Source organism: Nematolebias whitei, chromosome 1 (assembly GCF_014905685.2).
Source record: "Nematolebias whitei isolate Nwh7 chromosome 1, NemWhi1, whole genome shotgun sequence".
In the NCBI taxonomy this organism is placed as follows: domain Eukaryota; kingdom Metazoa; phylum Chordata; class Actinopteri; order Cyprinodontiformes; family Rivulidae; genus Nematolebias; species Nematolebias whitei.
This window is the reverse complement of record NC_056498.1, coordinates 26,626,053-26,642,851: the sequence shown is the minus strand read 5'-3', so window position 1 is coordinate 26,642,851 and position 16,799 is coordinate 26,626,053. Positions and strand designations below refer to the sequence as shown.

General features: G+C 38.3%; 1 protein-coding gene across 1 annotated transcript in view; it reads right to left on the bottom strand.

Annotated features, from left to right (window-relative positions):
• Window positions 1-1,714, bottom strand: part of LOC119423998 (adhesion G protein-coupled receptor L3) — a 159,966-nt gene extending 158,252 nt beyond the window's left edge. The window contains exon 1 of the mRNA XM_037691788.1: window positions 1,704-1,714. Within this exon, the coding sequence (XP_037547716.1) occupies window positions 1,704-1,714 (11 nt within the window). The remainder of the gene's footprint in view (window positions 1-1,703) is intronic.
• Window positions 1,715-16,799: the final 15,085 nt, after the last annotated feature.

The window sequence follows — 16,799 nt, the reverse complement described above, 5'->3', positions numbered from 1 at the left end:
TGTTGTGTTTCCAGTATTAGACTGAACCATAAAGACTCCAAAAATCAAACATACTGTATATTTTGTGTATATATTTTGATTATCATTGTCTTTTTTTTACATATTAAGTATATGATCACATATATGTTGTCATAACAGCAATTTTACACAAAATTTTGTTTTGTACTCTGAAGAGTATTGTGGACACACATTTTTATTTATTTATTTTATTTTTATAAATAAGCATGCTACAACAACAACAACTAATAAGTCTGAATGATTACCTGATTATCCATCCTAAAGGAAAGTTATTTTTCTATTCTCTATGCAACCTTTTATTTTCGTAAAATATCTTAAATTGGCCCACTGGGGAAAAATGTTGCCCACTGACAAACAAACCAACAAAAAGGATAGTTAGAAGACAAGAAAGACAAAAACAATGTAAAGATACTGATTCATAGGGGGATCATTACAAGAAGAAAACCCTAAGGAGACCAGTCTCTAATTAGAGCTGTATCCTCGACACACCCCAACACGTTTCTGAATATGTGAGGCTGGTAGAAGCATTGAGATAAAAGCTTTTCTCATGTTGCGTTAAATCGTAGTATTTATGAATGATTCGATGCCTTGCAAAGCATTTGTTCAATTTTTCTTCATGTAGGAACAAACGATTGAGGACCCTGCATTTAGCAAAGAATACAGCAGCTGCGACAAAACCAAGAGCTGATAGATTATAGCAGCTTATTTAGCCATTAGTGGGGGGAAAACAGCTTCCCCAAGTCCACATTCACCCTTTTATACCAGTCATTTATCCACATTGGTAATTACTGCTTAACAGTACGATTGTATTTTCTCTCAACAGGGAAAATGTCTTTTTTCTGTTGTCCAACTGTTAATCCCTCCAATGACTGATTCAACTATTCTCTGTATAGAACAGAAGCCCCGAAGACATAGATTTTTGTTAAAGGTGAAAAATTAGATATGGGACAAAATTAAAAATGAAAATTCTGTGGTGTCCATTTTATGCCTAGGTGAAACAACAAATATGTCTCTCACTTTTTGCTTGCATGTTTTGCACATAAATAATCTAAAGGAACATAAAAGCCACTGCAGTAATGCACTCTTTTACCAACTCTAAGTGAACAAGTATATAATTGTTGATGTTGCATCCAGTTGTGCTGCTGGTAATTCAGAGTCAGATTCTGGTCGATCAAGGCCCTGTCCACATTAGTTGGGCTAATAAAAAAAAAAAAATCCTGCATTTGTATCCCCATCCACACAAGTTTTGATGAGAAACCATGATGATGCTACTCTTCGTATTCATCAAAAAGGCGTTTTCCTACCATCCCCCCACTCCCTCAAGATGCTCTTCTGCACCCTCAACACACTTTAGATAGCTGCGTGTTTGAGTTAGCAAAAAGACCTGAATGAGGAGCTGCATGTGCAGCTGATACTCCAAGGTCACCTCAGAGTCTGTGAGCTGAGAGTCTGAGGTCGTCGTGCTGATAAGCGTGTATAAAAAAACACTTCTTGTATCCTGTCCGATGCAGATCCTCATGACCGGGCATGAATGAAACACCTGTGTCAGCTTGTTGTGAACTCGGCCTTTGCAAGTAAATTGGGTTTAAATCTTCTCCTCTCATCAAGTGTGGTTCCTTTTAAGTAGATAATGCAAGGATATTTTATCCAACAGCCAACATAGCACAACTCTCAACAGATTTCACCTTGGAGCCATGTTTCTATGACCTTGAAATTCCCAACAGCCAAAAACAGACCAAAGTATGGGAGTTCGGTCTCATGGATATACTGCCACCACGCTCCGCCAAGCTCCACCCAGGACTATTATAGGCTCCCACCTTGATAACCAACCACTTCAACCTCTCTACTGAAGTTTTGTAGATTCTCAAAACCATTGTCAACCTACCGTGCTCTACTGCATTCTTAAGACGCAACTGAAGACCTTGCGAAAACCATCATTCAGTGCCCAGGGTGCCCGTCAACTGATCTGGTTATGGCTAAAACTTCACTCGTGAAACTTGTTTAATTTATTAATACATGTATTATCCAAATTTCAAGCACATTTATGTGTTGTTTTAGTCAAATAAATGCAAATTTGTTTTAATGAAACTTTTATAATTAAAGCAACAATAATACTGATTAGTTTCACTCACCTGAAGTATAAAGTCAAGATGAATTTCTTTGAATGTCCTAATAAAGTGTGATCTGTAACAGTGTCGTTACAGGTTACATATTTGGAGGAACTTAATATAAAAGGGAAAAACCTTCAAGAAAATCTTGTAAAGCATTTTTCTAGATGCAGTGCAATATTTTTATTAAAGATTGCTGCTGAAAATTCAGGTCACGGCACAACTGTTTGTCTGTTGTATGAGATATGTGACAGAAAGTCAGCGTCATCAAAGCACGCTGCCCGGGCGAGAAAGTGGTCAGCTGTCACTGAGTGATGAGTTGTCATTTGATCCCCTCCTTCACACATGGGAGGAGGTGAAGTTGGTCACTCAGGTGGGAAGAAGAAGAAGAAGATGAAGGAACAAAGGTGTCTGAACAAGCAGCCTAGTGCTCACTGGCATTTCAGCTGGAACTGAGGAGGGTGTGGTTGTGTGATGTATCTGCTGTCACACCATTGACTCCCACGCTACATCTAATGAGCACGGTGCGCAGAGCTCAAGGACAAAAAAAAAGAACTTCCAAACAAGCTGCTCAGTAGATTTACTGATTACATCAAACGGGGTGATCTACTACTTGAAGAAGCTTAAAAGTTGCTGTGAGATTATTCACATCTGAGCAAAATGATTGATTGTATTTGGTAACGTGAAATGCTGATGATACCGGAGTTTTCCAGAAACTAAATCAAAGATTTGTGGTTAAATGTATTTATTTAATTTTATTTTTTCATTATTGACCAATAGTCAAAAATGAAATAAAAATTTTTTATGTTAAGGGGATCTAAGCAAAAGTGCACCTGATCTGGGCCACAGTGATTACTAAAGGCCCCAGATATCCCTGTGGATGATAATCTGTTTTTGTCCTGATGCATGATCAGTAATCCGGAAAGAAAAATCTAACAAGGTGAAGGCCCTGTTTACATGAAAACAATTTCTGGTGAAAATGGAAGAGTTTCGTTGCGTTTGTACTGTTCACTTACATGAAAACAGCAAATGTTTTCTCTGACAATGGCACTATTTGAGAACAGGTTCCAGAGTGCAGTGGTTCAAAAACGCCCCAGTGTCCGTTGTCGTGTAAACAGAAAAAAATAGATGTTTTCTGTCAGGGAATCTCTGGCTCATGCGCAGTATGACACAAAACATGACGGCTTCCTACAATCCACAGAAGAAGAAACTATCGACAATGGCAGATACCAGAGTATTGTTTGTGCTTCTGACTCTTATAAATCTATAAATCTGATTTCCCCGGGCTGCTTTCAGTTTAGACATCATGTGGGCTTTTGTTATGGCAGTTTTCTCGTGAGAAAAACGTTCAAACGTCTAGAACGGGGGGGGAGGGGGGGTTAACGCATGCGCACAAATTTCAAGTTTCAAAGAACATAGCACCAACTAGTGACGTGGTGAGGGAATTACATCTTTTCCACGTCTACCGTTGCTTTGTAAACAGAGATTGTAATAAGAACATTTTCATGTAAATGTGTTAATAGAAATGAGAAAACGAATTCTGTTTTCATTGGATCGTTATTGTGTAAACAGGGCCTAAGTCAGGTCCTCTGGACAGATTCTTCTTTGTTGAAACGTTTCGTCTTTTATCCTAAATTATATCTGTTTTTGATATCTGTTTTTGTTTAGTTAAAACTTATATTCAAGTTTTACAATACTAATTATCATTATTTATTCATTTGTTTGTTTTTATGAAGTCTGCTTTCTCTTTTGATAAGGTTTACAGTAACCTACTGTACCTGCACCCAACAATGCAATTACACCCAGTCGCTGTACATCTAAATCTCTGACACACACACACACACACACTCATGATAGACACTGACACACACACACAACCTAAACACACACAACTGCTGTGCTGTGATGCACTGTTTGTGACTTCTTTACTTGCATGTTTTTTGCAATCTGCTCAAGTTTTGCATTTTTGCACCTTACTCAGTTTTTATCTCTGCTGCTATAAAAATAGAAAAACTTTGTGCTGCTAACCACATAACTGCTCCATCTGGGTGTACCCCAGCTGTGCTGGGTCAAATGCAGAAAACCAATTTTGCCATTGAATGGGAATATACAATGACAACACATAGCACTTTATTATTTATTTATTACAAAATTGGAACATGTTTCTACTTCATGCACCACCTACACATGTACTAATCAACATGTGTCTCTAGTCTTGTCTCTTAATTACTTGTTTAGATTAAAATGTTTAGATCAGATGTGTTTTTGTATTTATTATAGGTCTGCTTGTATTTACTGTACTGTTGTGTATCTGCACTGTGTGTGTTGCTTTGTTTTTGCACATAATGTTGCACCGTGATCCTGGAGGAACGCTGTTTCGTTTCGATATGTACTTGTACATAGCTGAAATAACAATAAAACCTCTGACAACTTTTAGAATCAACCCAATTCAAGACGAACACCAGAGATAATTGATCTAAGCAAACACATAATTAACTTGAAAAGTTTTACAGATTGTGATCTAAGATTTGGTGTGGTAGTAGCTGGGACTCTGCCCCAACACATATGAGTGTGGCCAAGAGATTGCTTAGAATATTTGCTTAAATGTTGGGCACCGGTGACCCCCGTGACCCAAAATGGAAGAAGCGAATGGATGGATGTTGTCAATAACCATTGGAGTCAACCCTGATTGTCTGTTAGCAAAATGTTTAATAAACTACTGGACAAATTAAGTTTTAGAGTCAACCTGATTCAATATGGCCACCACAGCTGATTGACCTCTGGAAAGATATACTGTACATGACTACAACTCTGAATTTGACAGATTTGCTGCTAAAATTTGATGATGGTAGCTAACAGTCATTCACAACACATACTCCCACTGCTAACGCACAAGCTCATGCTTAACGATGATGTGGTTTTAGCTGAGAGTGACCTCCAGCCTCCTACTCTGAGCCCTATCAGATTGCAGCAGGTGATATGCAGTCTATCAAATAAAGTTTGTTTCATTGTACATCCAATTTAAAACATGTATACAGTAGGTAATACTGTCATGTCATGTCTCCAGGCAAATAATAAAAAAAAGAGGACATTCAAAGTAAACTCTGTGACCTGTGTAGAGACATCACAACACATAGCCTCCCTGCTGAGACACAATGTTCACCTAACAGCCCCGAAGTCCAATCCTGGTCACACAGGTGGTGTTTGTTTAAGGTGTGACCGCTCCAGAACAGAGCCTGTAATCACCCTGGGTTATATCCGAGCTGTAATGTAGGTGACAGCCAAGAGCGGGGCATCAATTTCATGGTTGTATCTGCCAGCATGGACTGGTAGCAGGTGCTGAGTAAAACTTGCCAAAACAATCTACTCTATTCAAATACCGCCCCTGAACCTGTTAACTGTGTTATTATTGGTTAAATGAATTAAAAACCAATTAGGTAAGTAGGAGTGGAAATGAAAACATGACAAATTGAGTGGCGAAGCTTACACGGCTCTGTGTAAATCTGAGACCCGACTGGATGATCATATACTTTGGCGTAGCTTCTAAAATTGCAAGCCATGTCCGACTGAGCTGAGCCGGATCCCACTGGGACAGACAGGAACCTACATTGTTCTTATTAGTTACAAACAGCTGGGGGGAACCAGGGCTTTATGTATAGAAACAGACTACCAGCAGGTTTTCTTTCTTTGTTCTCTCTTTTTGTCTTCTCATTTCTGCTTCTGGTTTTTCCTCTACTTCTACACTCTCAAGTGCCAGGCCTGGAAAAAGAAAGGTGCACGTAACAAAAGCGGGTCCCTGAAAGGGCATGTAATTATACCTCACCTCATCGTTTCCACCGCTCACTTGGACTAAATCGGTTAATTTGCCATGGAAAGTACACCGTGGAACGACTAATTAAGAAGGACGATGCTTAGACGGCGAGCACTCGCCGACTGAAAAATGACTCCAAACAGCGGAGCGCGGCAACACGGGCCTGAACGTGCGATCTTCTGTGACAGGCCGGAGAGCTCGAGAGGCCGCAGAGGGAATCTAAGAGCTTCATTACTGATGGGGAAGAACGCTGTAAGGAAGAGAGGTGCAGTTCTGTTGACCTCTTCTCAGCTCGACCTTCGGGAGGAGCTGTTAAAGTGAAAGTTACACCAAAAGAAAGATGTAACAAGCGAGAAAGAGAGCCTTTAATAGGCCACTAAGAGAATAAAGGCGCATCTTGCCACTGACCCGTAGAAAGTCAAGGTGAGAGGGCGGCGAAGAGACAGATGTCAGACGCTGGAGCCGAGTCGTGTTTATGAGTCATCATTAAGGGTCGGCACATCGGTTCTGCCAGAACGTAGCCTTGCTAATTTGTAAAGTGCATGGAGGAGCATACACAAACTGATGCTGATGGTGTCAGGCAGTTTGAAAAATGACTACACCTCCATGTTCACACAACTCAATTATGATTAAAAAAAAGAGCAAACAAAAGCACTTTCTACTAGATTTTGTGTTATATACTAGGTAAGGTCCAGCATGAGACCCTGACAGTATGGTAACTTTAAGCAGACTTTCAGCTATTTGTAGCATTGAAACAAATACTCAATTTTATAACTAGCATTTCTAGAAGGAATGTGTACTGCACGCTGCCACCTGCCAAAGTTATAAACAAAGGTCATACACAACCTGATCTTACTTAAAATATAACCACAGCTACAAAACCCACCAAACTGTAGCTCATTGTCTGTAAAACTGACTGAGATATTTGGATAAAAGTATAACTATAATAATAAAACAATTAATATGTTTTATTTAGAGTTAAGGTAATTTCGATGTAGAAATATTCACAAAGGGAGAAAACAACTGGATGTGCTGTTTTGTATAAAATTGGTGTCAAATGTTTCATGAACTTATCTTACTGCTTTTAAATGTGTCATCTACTGACATTTTACAGATCAAAGATAAAATCTTAACCCAATTAACAGGATTTGGATTAAATGTAAAAAATCAATAGGTATGGCTATAATAGAGGTGCACACTTTTTTCAACATGCGAGCTACTTTTTATAATTATATGGCTGTTTATTGTTGTGTGTACCTTATCTGTGGTTTGTCTAAAGCAGGTCTTGTAAATGAGTCCTTGTGACTCAATGAGACTAACCTGTATAAATAAAGGTTGAATAAAACAGACCAAGTCAAAGTGATCTACCTACTTTAAGGCCCCGTTTACACAAGAACAACCTCTGGAAACATTAGTGTTTTTTCAACGATTATTGGGGGAAATTAAAAAATGAACCAGTTTACACAAAAACGCTGTTGTCACGGGTTGCCAAATAAGAAAGTATGAACTATAGTACTGTCACTTTAAAATTGTAGTATTTTGACCTTTCATATGTGCTGAGTAAAGATGTTCTATGAGGTGTGTGTTGTGTTTGTTGAACATGTGCACAGAAAAGGAAGGGATAAATAAGACATTTTAAATTTATCTGGCAACCCTGGGCTCAGCTGCATGCATTGTTCATGCAGCGTCTGCATGACAGTTATGTCCAAACTGGTGAACACACTAATGTCTCTTTGGAACTGGATTTTATTAGTTTGGCTTGTACATGCTGAAAAAGGGTGAGTAGCACAAAAACACTCTGCTCTCTGTCATTTATTATAACTGTTGTTAGTGCAGAAAAACCTTTGACTGCAGCTGCCTGTAGTGCGCATGTGCATTTTACACCTCCGTGGGGGGTTAACCCGAATTCTCCACACTAACATCTGGATTCAGAAACCTTTGGTTTCAGAGAGAATGAGGGCTGTTGTCGTGTAAATGAACGGCTGAACATTTCACGTCGAGTAAACAGGGCCTGAGACTGGCTGCCTGTCTGTCAATCAAGTGACAAATTTCATAATGAGGATGGATGTCTATTCATCCGTCTGACGTCAACGATGCCATGCGATCCACTCATAATACCTTTGAAATCATTCGGTAGATCACGATCGACGTATTGGGCACACCTGGGCTATAAGATAAGATCACGCAAAATGTAGCTACATTTTTGTAAAATTTAGTATTTTATAGCCATTCTTGTTTTAGCTTATGTCAGTTATCTGTGGCAGCCATCTTGACTTTAAGTTAATCAGTTGTGTATTTTCAATGATTACTTAAAAAGTATACATATATTCAACCACTGGTTTCTGAGAAAATGTGCTAACAGTCATGCATGGTTAACAACGGTTATTGCCAACGTTTTAAAGTAAAAAATCTCCTTTTAAGTATGTATTGGAGATGATGAAATGACGATGTAAATTAATTTGGCTGTGGCGACCATCTTGAATTTGGTTGATTCTAAAAAGGTAATCAGTTGTAAATGTTCATCTAAGTATTACTTCATGAAAGTAATGTACCTACTGAACATGAGTGTGTAACTCCATATCTGTGTAATATTATTCCAGCGCCGTACTCTCACGTCATTAGTACTTAATTTACAGACGCTCAGTAACATTTAATATTTGGTTATTTAAATAGTTAAACTCATATTTTAAATCTAGAAATGACATCATGGATTCCACACATAACACAGTTTGGTTTTAAAATGTTCATCATTATTAATGTATTTTTTTCTTTTGAGTGACCTGGTGGGGTGTCGACCTCTCCCTGGTAAAGCGAAGCAGAGTGGCCGAGCCCTGAGGAATCTTAAATCTAATAGCCAACTCGTCAGACTAGAGGTTCGCAAGCTTTTTGGGTCTGTGGACCGCTTACAGGGGAGACAAAACATCCAGCAAACCCTCATGAACTTCATTCTGATTCAAAATAATTTACTGTCATTTTAACCCCTAACAGTCATGGAAATATTTTTTGTTTTGTTTGGTTAAGTATGTGTTTAAAAGGTGCACTTTTTAAATGATACGACAAAATAATTGATTTACTGTCATTTATTTTGCTCACCTCCTAGCTATAGCTCGCGGATCCCAATTTGAGAACGTCTGCATCAGAATGTGCTTTGTAATTCTGGGAGGATTTGGAGTTTTGATACGGTTTCCTGTTTAGTCTTTAATAATTTGTGTTCACAACTTGTTTCTGTTGACTGGTTTGGCCAGATCAGTAGATAAGTTAAACAAATGCGCATTGTGTTGGATTAGTTTGTAGTTGTGTTAATTGTTTTTCATGTTTTTCAATATAATTATAATGTATTAACCCTATGTCTAAATTACAGAATATTTGGATTGTTGTTAATTCTGACTTTATTAAGTAAATAAAACACCTTTTTTTAATACATTGACTTCTTGGTCCCATGAGACACGGAGACTTTTTAAAACACATCGTGAAATAAACTTTCAAACCTTCATTCCTTTAAAATATTTTGCCTTCCTGTTTCACTTCCTGTCGTTATTCGACATGATGCTACCTCCTCAAAAGCTATTCACAGCTCGTGTCAAGTAATTTTTCAGACAGCAGCCCAAACAGAAATATGATGGATTGCCTTACACTGTGACACCGCCACACACCACAGGCAAATGCTGGCACTCTTAGCAGTAATTGTTGTAACTCTTTTTTTTTCCTTTCCATTACAACTGATGGAGCGGATCAAATCGCAAATTAATGAAATCAATATTGTACGTATGGTATGTGTCCATTGATTTAGCACACTCCCTCGTTATTAATGGCAGATCTGATTGTGCAATCTTTCTAACAACATGGAGAGGAGATAGGCGATTTATTCTAACGGAAAATAGAATAAAAGCTGTCGGAGAAGGTGGTCGGGAAAAGAGAAGAAACCTGAAGTGAGGGAACGGAGAAGCAGCAAATACAAGGCTATAGTGGAAAGGAGGTGGAGGGAAAGTGGGGGCAACGACAGCACTTAAAGGAGAAAGTGTAAGTGAAGGAGAAGGAGGCACAAAAAAAAAAAGAATTAGGATTGAGATGGAGAGCTTGTCAGTGGAAAACAGAGTCAGGTCTCTACCACTGAAGGAGTGTAGGGAGTCATGGCTGACTGGTTCCCTTATTAAACACTCAAATCCTTCGGTCGGTTTCAGGTACTGGGTAAAGACACTTGTGCTAAAAGCACAGCCAAGCTTCTATGTCTCTGTCTTCATTGCCAATTAAAACAAACGAGGATATTTTGCTTTAATTGGAGACGTTAACGCTGGATATCCTTAGAGACAAAGCTTATTTTTACAAGACTTGATGGTCTTAACCAAAAATCTCAAGGAAATTGCACTAATAAATGATAATTATTCTGATTGATTACAGGAAAAAAATAAAAGAGGTAGCTTTACTTCAATGTCACACGTGAATTTATTCCCATCCGTCTCTAAAAACACTAACCAGTGGCCTCTTATATTTACATTTAATTATTCTAGTCAGTATTAAATTAATGCATGCATGACTTTTGGCTCGTTTTCCCTAGCAGCACACACAGATATACATATATATTTTTCTTTTCTTTTTCTATGCTTTACAATATTTGGGCACGATCCATAGTTTCACCATTCACAGTGTTTCCATGTTCTTCTATTATAAAGCCCTAATTAGTGGCCTGAATATTACCGCAATTAAGCTGCCAGGATTTCTTCAAACATTTTTACCTCCAGTGTGTATTTTTAATACACTCACTAGCTGTTAAAAAACATATGAAGGTTATGAATAAATGGAACTTTTTTTTTTCCAATGGGTATTGCAGAAATTTGTTTGACCTCGGGGCCAACTATTGTTATTTTTGTTGCGCAGGAGATTTGGACAGGACAGGAAAAAATTAGTGGCTGTATTAGGTGGAAGACATTAAAAAAATGAAATCATGATGTCTATAATTATCTGCCTAAATATGATTTTAGAAAGGTTATAGGTGAAAAACAAGTCTGAATAATTGAAGCCACATGACTGGGAACTGGAAGTTGTACACTATATTTAACCATGTGCAATCAGATTGAAATGAAGGGATAGACATCATAACGTGGTCCATTCAAAGTCCCATTGAACAAAAGGTCAATTATACTGAGTGTCTAGGATCAGAGCTGGCTCAAAACCAAGTTTTTATATTAGAAAACAACTTGTTTTAATGAGGCCACGATGCATGACTATGTCTATCATAAAACGTATAAAACTGATAAAAGGAAGAGTATAATGTTCAGAAATGACCAGAAAAAATACATTACATAAGTCTCCCTCTAGAGAGCAATAACCATTTGAGCAACTCTGACCAGCTCTATATGGAACCATCCAACCACAGCCAAACGTTTATTCCCTCAGTATTACCCACCGTACACTTAATAAAGCACTTGCACACTGCCAGCTCAGCCCTGAGACAACATCCATCTTGTCTTTCGATGCTATTTATTTGTTGCGTTGAACAACTGAACTTGACTCTACTTGCTTGTTACCCTGAAGAGTTTCTGCTCCATCGCTGTCAAAACACCTAATTAGGTGGTAGAGATCAGACAGTTATCATGGTAGGAACCCGGGATTTGCCTCGACATGCCAGAAAACCACAAGAAATACTAGAGCTAGGTACTGCAGAAATCAATGCACATAACAACCTTTTCCAAAGACTCGGCTAGGCCTTACTTGAGTTGAGTTGACTGCATGAGGTTTCAGAGTTTTTCCATTGAGTGATTCATTCATTCAGCCTTGATTTATAGATTAGTCTCGTTGAGTCACGAGGACTCATTTTCAAGAGTGGTTGATCCCAACCACTTTCAGCTCACTTCTCAGAACCGACTCTGCTGAGGTTCAAAGCGAGCCAAGTGAAGTTGTAGATTTGATGTTGACAGACTGAAGGCCAGAGACAGTAACCTGAAACACCTTGCAACAAGAACTGAAGCTGTCCACCTTCATTTCTTTAGGGGATTTATTTGATAAGGTCAATAGAAACATCAAACCAAAAATGGTCTTGTTTTTAGTATTTTACCTTGTTTTAAATTGCACCTTGATTTTATTGTTTTATAACATTACTTTTATTTTATATAATAAGCCGCGGTGTTCAAAGCGTGTGAAAAAAGTAGCGGTTTATAGTCCGGAAATTAAGGTATTTACATTATCCACAAATCCACCCTTGTAAAAATCTTTAAATATAGACCTTCTTTCAGTAGTTTTAAAATCCATGGCAACATATATTAAATCTACCCACACAGATCAAAGAAAGATGCTGATTTAAAAAAAATTATGTTTAGTTGCAGAAACATTGTTTTTATGTCTTCAAATACTTATTCTTTCTGACTTATCACTGATCTGCAGTCAACTGTTCGTAATGGCCCAGATCTTTTGAAGTTGGGCCAAAATGTTTCCTAAAAGGAGCATCTGGTACCTGGTAGTATCTGAAATAAAATAAAAAATATATATATTAAAAAAAGCAAAACAACATCTGCACTGTGAAGTCGGGCGGAGCAGGTGTATCTTTGGAAACACGGCTTTAAGTAAAACTTGAGAGATCGACATGAGAAAGCGTTGCAACTACGACTAAAATCCGAGCAGACGGACCAACAAGTTCAACAGGATGTAAACAACAGGAAATGATGGGACAGAAGGGTGAAAATCAAAGCAGACGTAGCAGGAAGTTTCAGACCACAATTAGTGAACTGATCAAAGTTGAGTCGCTGTCCACTGAAATAGCTCCAACGTCCATGTTTTATAAATGGACAGCCTTAAAAAGACTCTGGGGTGGCTGAAACGACAAACTGTGCATAAAGCAAGGAGTCAGACATAAAAAGAGCCATTTGTCAGCTTTAGATCACAGGTAAAAGGGGCTCTTACATCACAACATGAAAGCTGCTGTCAGACAGACGTGACAGCACCGTGGAGAGACATAAAATGTTACAAAAGATGGGTTTGATTTGAATGTGAATTACAACAACTTGATCCAGCTGCTGCAGCCCGTGCACCTAAAAGCCTATGGCTGGATAATTTCAATTGTTTTTTCCTTTTTTATTATTTCAGACAGAGACAAAGAACGTCAAGATCATGGTTACTGACTTTGATGTTCCGCTGACGTCATTTTAAAACAATACCTAAGGTTATATGGCAGCGTCCATGCCGTTTCCTCTCGCCTCACGCCGATTTCCTCCCTGTGAAATCATCCTGTCATCATAATTTGATCCTTCCTCTTCCTGTTCAGAAGTTTCCACTGAAGTTCTGAGTGGCTCTTTCACCTGCTGCAGTAACAAAATATTTTTTTTATACCTTTGCTTTTCAAAAATGCCTCGATATTCAGAACATTTGCTCCATTCCAGTGAGCCGATCCAAAGAAATACAAGAACTATGGAAGTTCTGCTCTGCAGCTCCTGCACCCACAGTCAGACGTTAATCAGCTACACCTGTGGATCAGCGACTTGATGAGCATGAGGAGCATAAAAGGAGTCAGAAGACATTCAGCCAGCACTGGAGCATTACCTGCCAACGTCTTGTTCTAGCCTTTTACTCGTGTTTAAAACTTAACATTTATTATTTGTATTATTCTCCATGCCTCCATGGAGTTATCCTTAATGTCCTCCTGTTTCCTGAATCTTCCTCTGTGCCTCATCAGTTGTCTCCATGTGTTCCTGCCACTTGTCTAACACCTGCACCTGCGTCACCTGGAACCTTTTGGGTCAACCTTCCTCACGTATCTCGATCAATAACATGATCACCCTTGACTACAAGAACACTAACCACCTCTCTGCTCCTCAGGGTTCCAGTCCGCTCCCCGGCTTATTGTACCATTTCTCACTTTGTAAATAAACACTGCAAATTCATCCTGAGTCTTGGTCTCTGATCTCATTGGTCCTTACATCTGGGTACAGCCACAATTGTCACAAGAACAGTCCCCATTGATTACAGAGAAGAGGCTATTTCATACTCAGTGTTTGTCAGACTTGAAAAGATCAAAAATGATTCTTGGACATTATTTAAGGCCTCATCCACAGTACACCAGATCATTTAAAAAACTACGTTTCTGTTGTGTTTGTACTAGGGGTTGAGTAGACTAGTCGACCAGTCGATTCTAGGACATCTCGCAAGGTTTTTTAATTTCACGTCGACTAGTTGTAGGCAGTGACTGTGTCATGTGATCAGCGCCAGGCCGCTGGCTACAAAACGGATTCTTCCAAGCAGATGGAAGGTGAGGAGCAGGCCAAGTCTTGCCAAACCGGTAGAAATTCATCAACAGTGTGGACGTATTTCACTAAAGATGATTCTTCCAGTTTAACCGACCAAAGTGGATTCCACCACCGCACGCCCCGCTGTTGATTTTATTTAATCCACTAAATAAAATCAAAACGGGGGCGCACGTGCACGGTGGTGGATTCTCCACTGACTGTGGTGGATTCCACCACCGTCGATGTGCAGTGCGTGGTGACCAGTGGAGAATCCACCACCGCGCACTGCACACCGGCGGTGGATAGTTTTTATTTTTATTTTATCCACTAAATAAAATAAGAATCAAAACAGGGGCGCACCACCGCCATGATGGTTGATTTTATTTAGTGGATTAAATTAAATTAAAATTACGTGGATTTAAAAAACTTAAATTTGTACGCATCCTTTGTGATTGTCTATTGTTGTCGTTGTTGTCCACTGTTGTCATCACTCTTTGTTATAATTCAGGTCTCTCTTTTAAAGGAGTCCTTGTGGCTCAATGGGACTAACCTGTTTAAATAAAGGTTGAATGAATGAAAATAAAACTAACTTTTGCAGTTTAACAGTTTTGGTTTTCCTGTGACTTATTTGCAGTATGATAAATGGTAAATATACACTCCTATGTTTTGTTGTTCATTTTTATAAATAATAAATTACTTTTTTTATGAATAGCATCTTGAGTTCCTATGGCATCATCAACTAGTCGACATGGACTTGACTTTTATGATCATGTTGAAGTTGACTTTAAAAAATATGTAGTCGTTCAACCTCTAGTTTGTAATGCCTGACAACACACCAGCAGAGCTCCAAAGTTCATGCTCAGAGGTGTTAATGCTCACAGCCAACAGAGGTTTTTGGTGAGCATTTTAAGACCTGTTTAATGTGTGGACTGGAGATATGAAGCTTTCCTTTAACAACGACGGAGCTGCCCGTTTTGTGCATGTCCATTACCACTTTGTGCCTTTGTGTCAAAAACCAACAAAAAAAAATGTATTGGGAGAATGTTAAGCCACGTTAAGAATGTTATTTTCCTGTGTTTGATTGGCCATTCATGTGGGCGTCCTCTCCACCATGTGGTGTGGTTTAGCATTTTTGTTATGTGTGGACGGGGAGATATTTATAAAAGGAAAAAATAAAAAAGAAGTTTCATTTGAAAGACACCTACAGTGGCATAGATACAGTCAAAGTGCTGTGAAATGGAGGGGAGTGTGTCAATTGGGGCCTCTTATAACAAGGGTGTTCAATCGTGGACCTCGAGGGCCACTGTTCTGCATGTTTTAAGGATTTTTTTGCTGCAACACACCTGATTTTAATTGAAGGGTGATTAACAGGCGTCTGCAGAACATAAAGAGGTGATTCAATCATTGAATCAGGTGGGTTGGAGCAGGGAAACAAGTAAAACATGCAGGATAGTGGCCTTCCAGGACCAGGATTGGACTCCCCTGGACATACCGATTAGTAAAAAGTGTGACTGAATAAAACTAGTACTTGTTATCCTTACATGTGAAGTTTACTGAATACTGCAGGTTTTCTGCAACATTTACAATCAAATGAAACTTTTCTGCCTTTCTCATTAAATAAACTCTGTCCAGAGCCACAAAAGTGTTTAAAATAGGACTCAAATGAAGATGAGACAACTGATTGTTGTGTAAACACTACTTGCACGCATTATAAAAGTCATTCTACAACAAATTGTTGATATTATTAGGATTTTTACTAGTTAGGATAAAAGGAAATACCAAATTTGTCATTACACCCCTTTAATATCATGAAAACACTGAGCTTTAGAGGCCTACGTGAGTGTTTTCCACGTTTGGTTAGATGACTAATATAAGTAACTAAAGTATTTGCTGGCATCCTAATAAATTACTATAAAACAGATTGATGGATATTTAATTGTGTTTCGTCTACAGTAAAAATACAAAGATCTCCATTTATTTAAATTTTTATTGTATTTTTTTTTTTATTCAAGATCAGCCTTAAACTTCTAATTCATCTTGTTATCAGAAAAACTTCCCATATCCTGATGCATGCTCAATAATCCAGGTAGAAAAATCTAAAATGTCTAAAATTGAATGTCCAGAGGACCAGATTTAACGTTTTTAGATTTAAATACTTCCCATATTTTTGTAAAATACACTAGTTTGAAGGCTCATAATGTAGAAAAATGGACTTTCTGTTCTTCTGCCTCAAATGTTTTCAAATTATTCACTTTATGCTGGATTTGAAAAAAATAAAATAGAGAAGAGCAGGAAGTTAAAATGAAGTGGCTGGCAAACCAAAAATACAAACTGATGAAATTGTACATAATTAGAATCATCTGACAGGAAAGTTTTACTCACACACTGCTAAAACCTGGACAGGAAAACAGCTAAAGGAAGCTGATGTTACTGTATCATAAATTACGTTGTTGTATTATAAAACAAAGTGTAAGCTAAAAATCTTGACGTTTGTAACAACTCGAGGTGAAAACTGAAGAAATGTTTTATTTTATTTTATTAATTATACACAAGGGCACTGCATAAACTGTTAACATCCCTCCGCTCTGATGAACTGCATCAGTTCTATCATCTGCTCAGGCATGGATCGCAGGAATCGTAACGTCAAGC